General features: G+C 44.1%; 1 protein-coding gene across 1 annotated transcript; it reads left to right on the forward strand.

Moving 5' to 3' along the window:
- The first annotated feature begins 10,895 nt into the window (after positions 1-10,895).
- On the forward strand, positions 10,896-13,518 carry LOC147991938 (uncharacterized). The gene is made up of 8 exons (XM_087538877.1): positions 10,896-11,066; positions 11,280-11,798; positions 11,878-12,045; positions 12,107-12,142; positions 12,260-12,355; positions 12,437-12,493; positions 12,582-12,998; positions 13,381-13,518. The coding sequence occupies exons 1-8, from the start codon at positions 10,896-10,898 to the stop codon at positions 13,516-13,518; spliced, it is 1,602 nt and encodes a 533-aa protein (XP_087395003.1).
- The last annotated feature ends 1,336 nt before the right edge of the window (positions 13,519-14,854 follow it).

Below are 14,854 nucleotides of genomic sequence, written 5' to 3' on the forward strand. Positions count from 1 at the left end.
AGTGTGTGTGAACATAAATGTAATGTCGGTGAGAAATACGTACTCCCCCAAGCTTAGCTTTTGGCCTAAGTTGGTCTATGGCCACGGCTGGCCTGGCGGATATCCATAATAATAGTTGTTGGGGTCGTACTGTGATGAGGAAGGATAGTTGGGATCATACTGTGATGAAGAAGAAGACTCTGACTGCCACTGGCTGACAGTCATCTCTGGATCCCAAGAATAAACAGATTGTCATGGAGGCTCATCTTGTTGTTCCTATTCTGGCTCCTCGACTGGTGCAGGGTTCCGGTAGGCATGAATAGCCGTCAACGGAACAAGGTACGTGCCTGCAGTCAAATCAAACAAAGAAGGAGCAGGCAAGGTAATAGTCTTAGGATGATGTTTATTAAAGAACAATTGATACTTAAGCTCTCCTGCCCTATTCTTAACAATAAAATCATGTGCCACCATACTTTTATGATCTAGATAAACACGGGGCAGCACCTTTTCTTCCTTCTCAGCATGCCTAATAGGTATGTTAAAATGTGCGACTAGGCGTGTGGCATAGATGCCACCAAAGATGGGCCCCTTAGTACGGTTCATATTTAACCGTCTAGCAATAATACCGCCCAAACTAAAAGTGTTATCACTGTATAAACCTTGGAGCAGAATAATTAAATCAGGGATACTCAGGTTTCCAGAATTTCCGTGTCCAATTAAACAACGACTAGCAAATAATGCAAAGTAACGCAAAACAGGAAAATGTATGCTAGTGATTCGTGCATCGAAAACCTTCCTAGTTTCTCCTACAGTGATATTATAAATAAACCCAGCCACATCATCATGATGTGGTTCTTCTGTCTTGCCCTCAAAAGGGACTAAACAAATCTGACAGAAATCATAAAGTGACATTTCCTTATGCTCATCATATAAATGAAACTCCACCGTAGGTGGTGAGTCCCTAGAATGAAAATGAAAGTTTTGCACAAAGGTATTTGTGAGTAAGAGATACTGATCGCATTGGTCATGGAGGAAAGCGGTGAGGCCTTCATTGTGAGCCAATTCATGAAAATCTTCATAGATACCGGCTGCTCTCAAGAAATCATCAGAAGGCCATTCACACGCCCGAATCTCCGTGGTGCGTGGGAAATTATACTTAGGCTTCGGTGCCTTTTCCTTCGAGCTTTGGCTCGATGAGCCCCTCAATAATCTCCTCATCATTTTCTGAAAAATTCTGAAATTTTTAGTAACTTCAAACAAAAGTGAACCAACTTCAATAATATTGATAGCAACTACTCCTACAAGTGCCTAGAGCCTATATCGAGCATTAGAACTACTTGGAACCATATAAATTTGACATTCAAGCTCAAGCACATGGTCACCTATGCAGCACAAATTTGCAAAGAATAAAGCACTAGAGCAAAAACTAATTGGACCAATGGAGGAGTCACATACCAAGGAACAATCTCCCCAAGCAGTTTTGAGAGAGGTGCTTTGAGCAAGGAGATCGAAAATTGTAGCAAAAGTGGCCGGTCCTCGTGCTTGAGTTGGTTTTTCGGGTTTGTGTGAGATAGAGGAAGAAGATGGGTGCTGGGATAAGTGGAGGAGGGCCACCGTGGGCCCACGAGGCAGGGGGCGCGCCCTATAGGGGGGGCGCGCCCACCACCCTCGTGGCCAGGTGGCAGCTCCTCCCGCGGTAATTTTTGCACAGTAAATCCTCAAATATTCCCAAAAAATCATATTAAATTGGCATGGCATTCTGAGGACTTTTATTTTCGGGATATTTTTATATTGCATGGATAAGTCAGGAAACAGACAGAAAAATACTATTTTTACTTTATTTAATATAAATAACAGAAAATATAGAGAGGGTACAAAAGTTTGTGCTTCTAGTTTCATCCATCTCATGCTCATCAAAAAGAATCCACTAACAAGTATTGATCAAGTCTTGTTAACAAACTCATTCCGAGAATCATGAAACCGGAGAAATTTCGAATAACACTAAGTTACCTCAACGGGGATATGCACATCCCCAATAATAAAAATATCATATTTCTTCTTGACAGTAGGAAGAGGAAATTCAAAACCTCCAAATATAATCGATGGAATTTTTCCAATAGAGTTGATACTATGAACTTGAGGTTGTTTCCTCGGAAAGTGTACCGTATGCTCATTACCATTAAAATGAAAAGTGGCATTGCCTTTGTTGCAATCAATAACAGCCCCTGCAGTATTAAGAAAAGGTCTTCCAAGAATAATAGACATACTATCATCCTCGGGAATATCAAGTATAACAAAGTCTGTTAAAATAGTAACGTTCGCAACCACAACAGGCACATCCTCACAGATACCGACAGGTATAGTAGTTGATTTATTAGCCATTTGCAAAGATATTTCAGTAGGTGTCAGCTTATTCAAGTCAAGTCTACGATATAAAGAGAGAGGCATGACACTAACACCGGCTCCAAGATCACATAAAGCAGTTTTAATATAATTCTTTTTAATGGAGCAAGGTATAGTAGGTACTCCGGGGTCTCCAAGTTTCTTTGGTATTCCACCCTTAAAAGTATAATTAGCAAGCATGGTGGAAATTTCAGCTTCCGGTATCTTTCTTTTATTAGTAATGATATCCTTCATATATTTAGCATAAGGATTTGTTTTGAGCACATCAGTTAATCTCATACGCAAAAAGATAGGCCTAATCATTTCAGCAAATCGCTCAAAATCCTCATCATCCTTTTTCTTGGATGGTTTCGGAGGAAAAGGCATGGGTTTCTGAACCCAAGGTTCCCTTTCTTTACCATGTTTCCTAGCAACAAAGTCTCTTTTATCATAACGTTGATTCTTTGATTGTGGGTTATCAAGATCAACAGCAGGTTCAATTTCTACATCATTATCATTACTAGGTTGAGCATCATCATGAACATCATCATTAATATTTTTATTAGGTTCATGTTCATTACCAGATTGTGTTTCAGCATCAGACATAGATATATCATTTGGATTATCAGGTGGTTCAACAACAGGTTCACTAGAAGTTTGCACAGTTCTATCATTTTTCTTCTTCTTTTTAGAAGAACTAGGAACATCAATATTATTTCTTTGAGAATCTTGCTCGATTCTCTTAGGGTGGCCTTCAGGATACAAAGGTTCCTGAGTCATTCTACCAGTTCTAGTAGCCACTCTAACAGCATAATCATTTTTCTTTCTATTCATTTCATCAAGCACTTCTTTTTGAGCCTTAAGTACTTGTTCTACTTGAGTGGTAACCATAGAAGCATGTTTGCTAACAAGTTTAAGTTCACCTTTAATATCAGCCATATAATCACCAAAGCATCTAATCATATAAGCATTTTCTTTTAATTGTCTACCAAAATAAGCATTGAAGTCGTCTTGCTTAAACATAAAGTTATCAAACTCATCCAAGCACTGACTAGCAACTTTAGTAGGAGGGACTTCAGCTTTGTCATATCTATAGAGAGAATTTACCTTTACTACCTGTGTCGGGATATCGGGATCAGGAGGTTCTTCAGTAAATAAAGAATTAAGATCATATGTTTCTTCAATAGGCGGTATAATAAGACCATGTATTTCTTCAGTAGGAGGTAAATTCTTAATGTCTTCAGCTTCAATACCTTTTTCTTTCATAGATTTCTTTGCCTCTTGCATATCTTCGGGACTGAGAAATAAAACACCTCTCTTCTTCGGAGTTGGTTTAGGAATAGGCTCAATAATTGAAGCAGGAGATGGCTCAGGAGCTGGCTCAGGAGGTGCCCAATTATTTTCATTTGTCAACATATTATTCAATAGAATTTCAGCTTCATCCGGTGTTCTTTCCCTGAAAAGAGAACCAGCACAACTAACCAGGTAATCTCTGGAAGCATCGGTTAGTCCATTATAAAAGATATCAAGTATTTCAGGTTTCTTAAGAGGATGATCAGGCAAAGCATTAAGTAACTTGAGAAGCCTCCCACAAGCTTGTGGGAGACTCTCTTCTTTAATTTGCACGAAGTTGTATATTTCCCTCAAAGCAGCTTGTTTCTTATGAGGAGGGAAATATTTAGCAGAGAAGTAATAAATCATATCCTGGGGACTATGCACACAACCAGGATCAAGAGAATTAAACCATATCTTAGCATCACCCTGTAATGAGAACGGAAATATTTTGAGTATATAAAGGTAACGCGATCGCTCATCATTAGTAAACAGGGCAGCTATATCATCTAACTTAGTAAGATGTGCCACAACAGTTTCAGATTCATAGCCATAAAATGGATCAGATTCAACTAGAGTAATTATATCAGGATCAACAGAGAATTCATAATCTTTATCAGGAACACATATAGGTGAAGTAGCAAAAGCAGGGCCAGGTTTCATTCTATCTCTAAGTGATTCTTTGTTCCATTTAATTAATAACCTCTTAAGCTCATATCTATCTTTGCAAGCAAAAATAGTGGCAGCAGATTCCATATCAAAAAGATAACCCTCAGGAATAACAGGCATATTTTCATCATCACTATCATCATCATATTCAGATTCAATAATTTCTTTTTCTCTAGCCCTAGCAATTTGTTCATCAAGAAATTCACTAAGGGGCACAGTAGTATCAGGCATAGAAGAAGTTTCATCATAAGTATCATGCATAGCAGAATTGGCATTATGAATAACATGCGACATATCAGAACGAATAGCAGAGGAAGATGTAGGTGTCGCAAACTTACTCTAACAGAAGGTGAATCAAGTGCAGAGCTAGATGTCAGTTCCTTACCTCCCCTCGTAGTTGAGGGATAGATCTTGGTTTTTGGACCCCTCAAGTTCTTCATAGTGTCCAGCAGATATAAATCCCAAGTGACTCAAAGAATAGAGCTATGCTCCCCGGCAACGGCGCCAGAAATTTGTCTTGATAACCCACAAGTATAGGGGATCGCAACAACTTTAGAGGGTAGAGTATTCAACCCAAATTTGTTGATTCGACACAAGGGGAGCCAAAGAATATTCTCAAGTATTAGCAGCTGAGTTGTCAATTCAACCACACCTGGAAACTTAGTATCTGCAGCAAAGTGTTTAGTAGCAAAGTAATATGATAGTGGTGGTAGCGGCAACAAAAGTAAAGAGAGCAAAAGTAATGTTTTTGGTATTTTGTAGTGATTGTAATAGTAGCAGCGGGAAAGTAAATAAGCGAGAACCAGTATATGGAAAACTCGTAGGCACCGGATCAGTGATGGATAATTATGCCGGATGCCGTTCATCATGTAACAGTCATAACATAGGGTGACACAGAACTAGCTCCAATTCATCAATGTAATGTAGGCATGTATTCCGTATATAGTCATACGTGCTTATGGAAAAGAACTTGCATGACATCTTTTGTCCTACCCTCCCATGGCAGTGGGGTCCTATTGGAAACTTAGGGATATTAAGGCCTCCTTTTAATAGAGAACCAGAACAAAGCATTAGCATATAGTGAATACATGAACTCCTCAAACTATGGTCATCACCGGGAGTGGTCCCGATTATTGTCACTTCGGGGTTGCCGGATCATAACACATAGTAGGTGACTATAGACTTGCAAGATAGGATCAAGAACTCACATATATTCATGAAAACATAATAGGTTTAGATCTGAAATCATGGCACTCGGGCCCTAGTGACAAGCATTAAGCCTAACAAAGTCATAGCAACATCAATCTCAGAACATAATGGATACTAGGGATCAAACCCTAACAAAACTAACTCGATTACATGATAAATCTCATCCAACCCATCACCTCCCAGCAAGCCTACGATGGAATTACTCATGCACGGCGGTGAGCATCATGAAATTGGTGATGGAGGATGGTTGATGATGACAACGGCGACAAATCCCCCTCTCCGGAGCCCCGAACGGACTCCAGATCAGCCCTCTCAAGAGGTTTTAGGGCTTGGCGGCGGCTCCGTATCGTAAAACGCAATGATTTCTTCTCTCTATTTTTTTTCTCATCGAAACTCAATATATGGAGGTGGAGTTGGAGTCGGAGACGCAACAGGGGGCCCACGAGGTACGGGGCGCGCCCTAGGGGCGGGGCGCCCCCACCCTCGTGAGAAGGGTGTGGGCCCCCCGGTCTTCATCTTTGGCGAGGATTTTTTATTGTTTTTTCTAAGATGTTCCGTGGAGTTTCAGGTCATTCCGAGAATATTTGTTTTCTGCACATAAAACAACACCATGGTAATTCTGCTGAAAACATCGTCAGTCTGGCTTAGTTCCATTCAAATCATACAAGTTAGAGTCCAAAACAAGGGCAAAAGTGTTTGGAAAAGTAGATACGATGGAGACGTATCAGGGTCTTGTAACTGAATTCATACAACTGCTACACGTGCAGAGCATATCTGATTTCGTACCACCGTACTCAGCTCTGATAAAGTTCATGAAGTTTTCAACCCCCTCGACATATGCAGCGAAGAATCTTCGAGCAGAAGTTATCCAAGTCCTGTCCATTGGTTAGACATACAAATTAGTTCTTCTACTAGATATTACAGGAAAAACATATATGCTTTTTTATGAAGTCCAGAAAAAAAATACCTAGGTCGATGTCTAAAGCTATGGCAAGATATTTGGATGAGCAGATCTAAGTAACGAAATATATGTAAAGCTAATTCAGCAAACAGATTTGAGTGCCAAATTATGGCAGGCTATTTCAGCAGTCAATGAGGCCGAGCACACAGCCATCGAACTATCGAAGGCCATCACAGCAACAAAGATCGAGTATAAAACGGTGTAGAGCTATTTCAGCTAACAGATTGGCTACTAGAACATGGTAATCTACGTCACAATAAATATATGGCAGGATATTTTAGCAACTAATCGGCCTTGGCATGCCATGTCAGCTAAGCAGATTGAGTGCAGAACAGGGCAATGAAGCTTCTTAAGCAGAGCATATTAACAGTAAACTACTTCGGCAAACAGTGAGATTAACAGCGTCTATCAGCTAATATTCAGCGCTACACCGACATGAACGGGGCCTCAGTCTAGAATGCGCGTACCGTGGGAGAAGCTGACCGCCGTGCGTCTCCACACGAACGTCGCCAGCGGTGGCGGCGCTGACCACCGTGCGCCTCCACAAGAACGTAGCCAGAGGTGGCGGCGCGGCTAGAGGACGACAGTCTACGGGAGCGTACTGTGGGAGCGAGAGGATCACCGAACCACGGCGCCGACGTATCGGCGTGGCGGGGAGGGTGGCTTTGGCAGAGCGAATGGAGTGGAGGGGGACAGGGGGGAGGGGGTTTAGGGAATATTATTGGCTAGTTGGCCGAAGGGCGGTTGAATCGGATTTGAGGGGAATTTTTGGGTGTGGGGGGGGGGGAGGATTTTCGCACGGTGGGCGAGGGGAGTTTGGCGCATGGTCGGTTTCTCCAAGTGCAGTCCCACGTGTCAGTGAAGAGGCAAGCCGAAGCGCGTTCCGTTTGCGTGAGCCGTGTGCAGAACCAAACGTGTGTGGGGTGCAATGCGACCGCGACAGGAGTGCTGTGAGTGTACCGCATTTTTTCCTTTTAAACTAGGTGCTTCGCCCCCTAAAAAATCTGTTGCTTCACGCGATCCATCGATAGTGTCGTGGAATTGTCACGGCAGATGTCCTTTTGCAAGGACTTAATCGTGGAGCCATCGCAACTAGGAAGCTTAAAGGGGTTAATCGGGACAAAGGACACGCGGGGTTTATACTAGTTCAGCCCCTTGCGGTGAAGGAAGGTCTACGTCTAGTTGGGTTGGTATTGCTTGAGGTTTCGATGACCAGGGAGTGAGATACGCTATGCCCGGTTCTCGATTGGTTGTCTCTTGCCCTAAGCCGCCAGCAGGTCGTCCCCTTATATACACGGGTCGACGCCCTACGGCTTACAGAGTCCCGGCCGGCTCATAAACAGTGACCGGCTCGGTGACTAGTTACTTCTACCTTACAATACAAGTCACGCCCTCATGGCGGTTTATCGCCATGGGCCATAAATTGCCTGTGGGCCTTTAGACCCTTTACTGAACCGCCATCTTCACGTCTTGGTCTTGGGCTTCAGATGTGAAGGAAATATGCCATAGAGGCAATAATAAAGTTATTATTTATTTCCTTATATCATGATAAATGTTTATTATTCATGCTAGAATTGTATTAACCGGAAACATAATACATGTGTGAATACATAGACAAACAGAGTGTCACTAGTATGCCTCTACTTGACTAGCTCGTTAATCAAAGATGGTTATGTTTCCTAACCATGGACAAAGAGTTGTTATTTGATTAACGGGATCACATCATTAGGTGAATGATCTGATTGACATGACCCATTCCATTAGCTTAGCACCCGATCGTTTAGTATGTTGCTATTGCTTTCTTCATGACTTATACACGTTCCTATGACTATGAGATTATGCAACTCCCGTTTACCGGAGGAACACTTTGTGTGCTACCAAACGTCACAACGTAACTGGGTGATTATAAAGGTGCTCTACAGGTGTCTCCAAAGGTACATGTTGGGTTGGCGTATTTCGAGATTAGGATTTGTCACTCCAATTGTCGGAGAGGTATCTCTGGGCCCTCTCGGTAATGCACATCACATAAGCCTTGCAAGCATTGCAACTAATGAGTTAGTTGTGAGATGATGTATTACGGAACGAGTAAAGAGACTTGCCGGTAACGAGATTGAACTAGGTATTGAGATACCGACGATCGAATCTCGGGCAAGTAACATACCGATGACAAAGGGAACAACGTATGTTGTTATGCGGTCTGACCGATAAAGATCTTCGTAGAATATGTAGGAGCCAATATGGGCATCCAGGTCCCGCTATTGGTTATTGACCAGAGACGTGTCTCGGTCATGTCTACATTGTTCTCGAACCCGTAGGGTCCGCACGCTTAAGGTTTCGATGACAGTTATATTATGAGTTTATGAGTTTTGATGTACCGAAGGAGTTCGGAGTCCCGGATGAGATCGGGGTCATGACGAGGAGTCTCGAAATGGTCGAGACGTAAAAATCGATATATTGGACGACTATATTCGGACATCGGAAAGGTTCCGAGTGATTCGAGTATTTTTGGGAGTACCGAAGAGTTACGGGAATTCGCCGGGAGAAGTATTGGGCCTTATTGGGCCATACGGGAAAGAGAGAGGGGCTGCCTAGGGCAGGCCGCGCGCCCCCCCAAGGCCTAGTCCGAATTGGACTAGGGGGAGGGGTTGCGCCCCTTCCTTGTTTCCTACTCCTACTACATGGAAGGACTCCTAGTTGGACTAGGAAAGGGGAATCCTACTCCCGGTGGGAGTAGGACTCCCCTAGGCGCGCCATAGAGAGGGCCGGCCCTCCCCTCCTCCACTCCTTTATATACGGGGGCAGGGGGCACCCCATAGACACACAAGTTGATCGACGTGATCATATTCTTAGCCGTGTGCGGTGCCCCCTTCCACCATAGTCCTCGATAATATTGTAGTGGTGCTTAGGCGAAGCCCTGCGACAGTAGTACATCAAGATCGTCACCACGCCGTCGTGCTGACGGAACTCTTCCCCGACACTTTGCTGGATCGGAGTCCGGGGATCGTCATCGAGCTGAACGTGTGCTAGAACTCGGAGGTGCCGTAATTTCGGTGCTTGATTGGTCGGGCCGTGAAGACGTACGACTACATCAACCAAGTTAACGCTTCCGTTGTCGATCTACAAGGGTACGTAGATCACACTCTCCCCCTCTCGTTGCTATGCATCACCATGATCTTGTGTGTGCGTAGGATTTTTTTTGAAATTACTACGTTCCCCAACAAGATGGGCTTCTCTTTGCGTAACCCGGCCCCTCCTGGGCGGCTTACATAAATAGTTATATGCCCAACATTAGGCCCCAGATTGATTTGAACCGGTTCATGTCAATCTTTTAAAAACCTTATGAACCGGCCTTCAGTCTTCCGTTTTGTGCGGAGATTTTAACCCGCCGTGACGTCATCATATGGATCCGAGTTTAATCTCCGTGACGTCTTCTTCAATAAAACTCATATTTTATTCCGTCATATCCTCCAACGGATCTTTGCCTTTACTGACCATCCCGAGAATAGAGGCGTCGGGGCTGCTGGATAATGATGCCTTGGTCTCCTCGTGTCTCGCGCCATCTTTGTCGGCCCCTCCTTATAAATAGATGTGACCTAGGCCTTTTTCATTTCCTTCAGTCATCTTCCTCCTCATACCTCCTTCTTTGCTGCTCAAGCTCCGCCGCCGCCGCCGTCGAACTCCTCGTCTTCACCGACTCAGGCTGCTGCATCACCCTGATTCCGACCAGAAAACGACGGCAACCCTCCGCAGCTCTTCCGCATCTGTGAGTTCCTCTTTTTCCCCTTTCTCAGATCTGCATTGAAACTGTCTTGAGTTTGTCGGCGTTCTTCGCCGCCCGACCCAGACCTCCATTAGTTTTCACCTCCAATGCCTTGTTCAGATTATAAAAACAACTTAGAACTGTTGCGGAAAATGTTTGTGCTTATCCTGTATGAGAACAGATCTCATTTCCCTTGTTTTGGAAGCCCTCCGCGAGTATATGAACTTCTCTGTATTGTTTTAGGTCTAGAAATATTTTCCTTTCCAGAGCATCGTTTGATCCAAAATAATGATTGCAACTTGTGAAACCTGTTTGTTCCACACTTAGCCAAAAAACTGCGTCTGTTGACTTTTTTTCAGCCATAGTAGTCCGTGTAGCCGGTTTAAGATAGTACCGGCTGTCAGCACCGCTTGCCTCTGGCGACTTAAGAAAACCTTAATCATCTTTAATACCTGCAGCTGTTAAACATTGTCACATAGTTACCTGTATGTCATTAGGCCCCTTCTTAAGCCGCCATCTTAAATAACCCAATAATGTTTATTCTCCGGGTTATAATGAACCGGAAAAATTTCCTTTATCTTGTTGTAGGCTTCAATTTACCCAATGGCACCCAAAGCTGTTAAACTTCCGGTTACCTGCAACTGGGTCCCATCCATTGTTATAGGGAGCAAACTGTCCGAGTTTGTAAAGTCTGGCCATCTGCCCAAGAAGGATGTCATGTATTATCGTGCTCCAGAACTGTCTGAAGAGAAACCTCAACCCAAGGAAGGGGAGGTGATCATTTTTACCGACCACATGAGCCGGGGATTTGCTCCTCCCGGTTCAAAATTCTTTAGAGACGTTCTGCACTTCTTTGACTTAAGACCTCAAGACATCGGGCCCAATTCCATGTCAAATATCTGCAACTTCCAAGTTTTCTGTGAGGTCTACCTTGGATAAGAACCCATCCTACTTTTGTTCAGGGAATTGTTATATTTGAACCGGCAGAATGAGCGGGCCAACGGGCCCAGTCTGGAGCTTGGTGGCATATCGATTCAAAGGCGGAGAGACTGCCTGTTCCCTTATGCTGAATTGCCGAGTCATCCAAAGGACTGGAACCAGACATGGTTCTACTGCCAAGATACTTCTCCGGCTGGTGAAAACCCGCTGCCCGGCTTCCGTGCATTGCGCCTTGAACCTACTCACCCGCTGCCGGATAAGTTGACTGCTGTTGAACGTCTGCCACTCACCCCAAAGATCAAGAAGATTAAAGCTCTTCTAGGGAACGGCTTAGATGGCATTGACCTGGTCCGAGTCTGGGTTGCTTGGAGAATAATTCCGTTAAGCCGCCGCCCTGGCTTAATGTGTAATTATTCAGGCGAGAAAGATGACCCTCAGCGTCATAGTCCTGACGACTTACCAGATGACGTAGTGGAAGCTACAACTCAGTATTTGTTGAAAGAGGGCACAGTGACTAGTAACACTTTCGGCTTACTACCTTTTTGCCAGAAGAATCCGGCCCCTGCAGTAAGTTTCCAGCCATCGGGTTATTTTTTCACCATGTTATACTGTATTCTTACGCATAACTCTTTATAACCTTTTACAGGCAAATGATAACTTTTGGAAAATCCAATATGATCATGAGGCGGCCAAGACAGCCAGGGCGGCCAAGAGGGCCGAAAGGAAAATCGCCAAGCCCACCACTTCAAGGAAAAGGAAGCCAAGCGCTTCTGAGTTGCTTCAGCTTGAAGATACCGATGATAATGAGGAAGAGGTAACTTTTTAATTTCCCTTTCTCCTTTATCACTACTTTACTGATATTAACCTTCTTTCAGGGAGACATGGGTAACAGCCAACCCATCGAAGAAGAGGTAATTATAATCTCCTCCGACTCTGAACTTCGGCCGCGTAAGAAAATTCGAAGAGTAACCCGGAAAGTAAGATTTTCACGCCCTTTGGCTTACCAAGATCCTGACTTTCTTTTGAAGCAACATCAATTTGAAAACCGGAGGCAGACCCGGACTAGCAAGGATGCAGAGCTATCCTCCGGCTTGCCTAACTCAACCCGGAAGCGTCGGACTGAGGTTACCTCCAATTTATACCCTTTTTTACCTTTGGCGGGTCTAATCCGTCAACCTCTCAATTCCTCTGACTCCAATTACCAGGATACATCTCCTTCATCCGGCGAGTCCATGCAATCAAACATGCTGGCTTTTAAGACTGCCCCTGGGTAATGTCAATTTATTCACCTTATGTTTTTCTTTCTTCCTGTTTCTTTACTTATTTCTCTGCTTTGCCCACGGCGTGCAGGTTAAGCCCAGGAAGAAAACCAAGAACGATAAACCGGCCCAAACCCCTGTGGTGACTGAACCGGAACAGGGTATAGCTGCTCCCAACTCTTCCACACATCAACCGCCGCCTAAGCCGGCTCAAGACATTGCAGCACCAACTTCTGACCCGCCTGCTGAAGATATTCTTGATGGTTCTGTTAACCCGGAGGCACCTAGCCCAGTCAAAACGGCTGACTCAGAAGTGGAATTTCTCAAGGCTCAATTCGTTGAGCCGGCCAGGCCCACTGTCCTTGCCAAATGCTCGGCTAAAGAGGAGTTACTAGAACGCCATAAGGCCAAGATGGATATCACCGACTATACTCATTTGAGTATTGGAGAGATCGTCTCGGGCTATATCAACCAGGTGCAAAGCAGCCGTGACCTGGAAATTGACATGGTGAAGCAAATACAGCAAAAATCTGAGGTATGACTTATGCTTCCTTACTTTCAATCATACTTACTGTACCAGCCCCCAAGTCTATTGCTTATGAATAAATATGCTGTAGACTTATAAAAATTGTTAGAGCTGCTTGCCCGGCTTAAAGAGAAATATTTAAACCGGATGTAACACAATACCTTTAACTTGCGACATACATTAGCCCCCAAGTGCCAAGTATCTTTGCTTGCAAAGTATTTGGGACTTAATATCCAGGACCGGCTTAATAATTTAGAAAGCTTCGGTATACATTAGCCCCCAAGTGTCAAGTATCTTTGCTTGCAAAGTGCTTGGGACTTAATATTATTTACCGTAATCTTGACTACTATCCGGTGCAATGCAGGCCATCATAAGTCAATTTGAATCGGAGATTGTTGGCCTGAAGAACCGCGTGGCAGCCCAGGAGATTGAAACTCAAAAGGCTAACTCCAAATTTGAATTCAGCATCTCTGAACAAGAGAAGTTGAAGAAAAAAATTTAGTCGGAGAAGAAACTTTGGGCTGACGAAAAGGCCGGACTGGTGACCCGGGCCGAGACAGCAGAGGCGTCGCTGGCAAATGCAACAACCGAACTGACCGACTTACAATGCCAGATATCTCGGATGGTCTCAGCGATCTTTGGTAAGTTATCTTAAGCAAGCATTAAATATTGTAAATATTCCTTTAATTGTTACCTGAGGTTTACCTTATACTTACCAATACAGGCCCCAGGAGCACAAACCTCAAGCAGAATACGCTGATCAAATTGAAGGCGGTGTATACTCTAGTAGAGCAACTGTACATCGGGTCACAACGTGCCTTGACCATTGTAGCCTTATCAAATGATGTGCCCCACCTCTTGCAAGATGTGTTACAACGGCTTGCTGTACTTCCTCAGCGGATTCAAGAGTTGAGACGGGCCCAAGCAAGAGCCGGAGCAATAGCCGCTTTGAGTCGGGCCAAAGCCTGGTTACCAGAGCTAGACCCGACCGACATCGCTCTTGGGTATCCAAGTTTAAAGGAGGATGGCACTCCATTTGATGAAAAAGATTTCACCACCTGCGTGAGGGATATACGCCCTATGGCCACTCAAATTGGAAACGACACTGACCTCACCTAGTGTCAGCCGGGTTATGACAAGGAGAATCGGAGAATCCCCACGCCGCATTATGATGATGTCAGCTTGATTCCTCCGATCCGTAAGCACACCTTTGCCCCTGAAGTCGACCCAACCGGTTTAATAGAAGATGAAGCTGAGTTTGAGGCTTTGAGTGGCATTGACTGGGCCTCATCATCCTTCCAGGACAAAGCAGCCGGCGGAGAGGCGGAGAAGGATAACCCGGAGGCTTCAAGTCAACCCCAAGAGTAGATTGCCAGGCGCCACCTGCTTATGTCATTGTAGAAAAACAATGCCGCATCATTCAGACTCGGGGAGTCTTGTAACAGAGTAGAAAATACTTTGAGTTTTGCTATGCCTTTGTGCACGCTTATGGCCCTTAATACTTGCATAAGCTGCCGTTACTATGCACTTTGAAGTTTATATGAATCTATTATGTCCTTTGCCGAAATGTCTTGCATTGCCCTGTCATGCTTACAGCTGCTTTTCCGGCTTACATAAGCCAACCCCTGAGGGTAAGTTTAACTCCTAAAAATTGGCACATGAAAGTTCACCTGGTACTTAACAACCTGATGTAACCAGTATTAATCCTGGAGGATCGCAATGTATTCCATTATATTTTCAAGAGGGTCACAAGATATCCAATGTTGATACTTGTAAAATATGATGAACAAAATTCAAGGGTTTCTGATTCGAATATGATCAGTGAACCGTTCCAAAGG

The sequence above is a fragment of the Triticum urartu genome, chromosome 1A, assembly GCF_056163025.1.
Source record: "Triticum urartu cultivar PI428250 chromosome 1A, HENAU_Tu73, whole genome shotgun sequence".
Classification (NCBI taxonomy): Eukaryota; Viridiplantae; Streptophyta; class Magnoliopsida; order Poales; family Poaceae; genus Triticum; species Triticum urartu.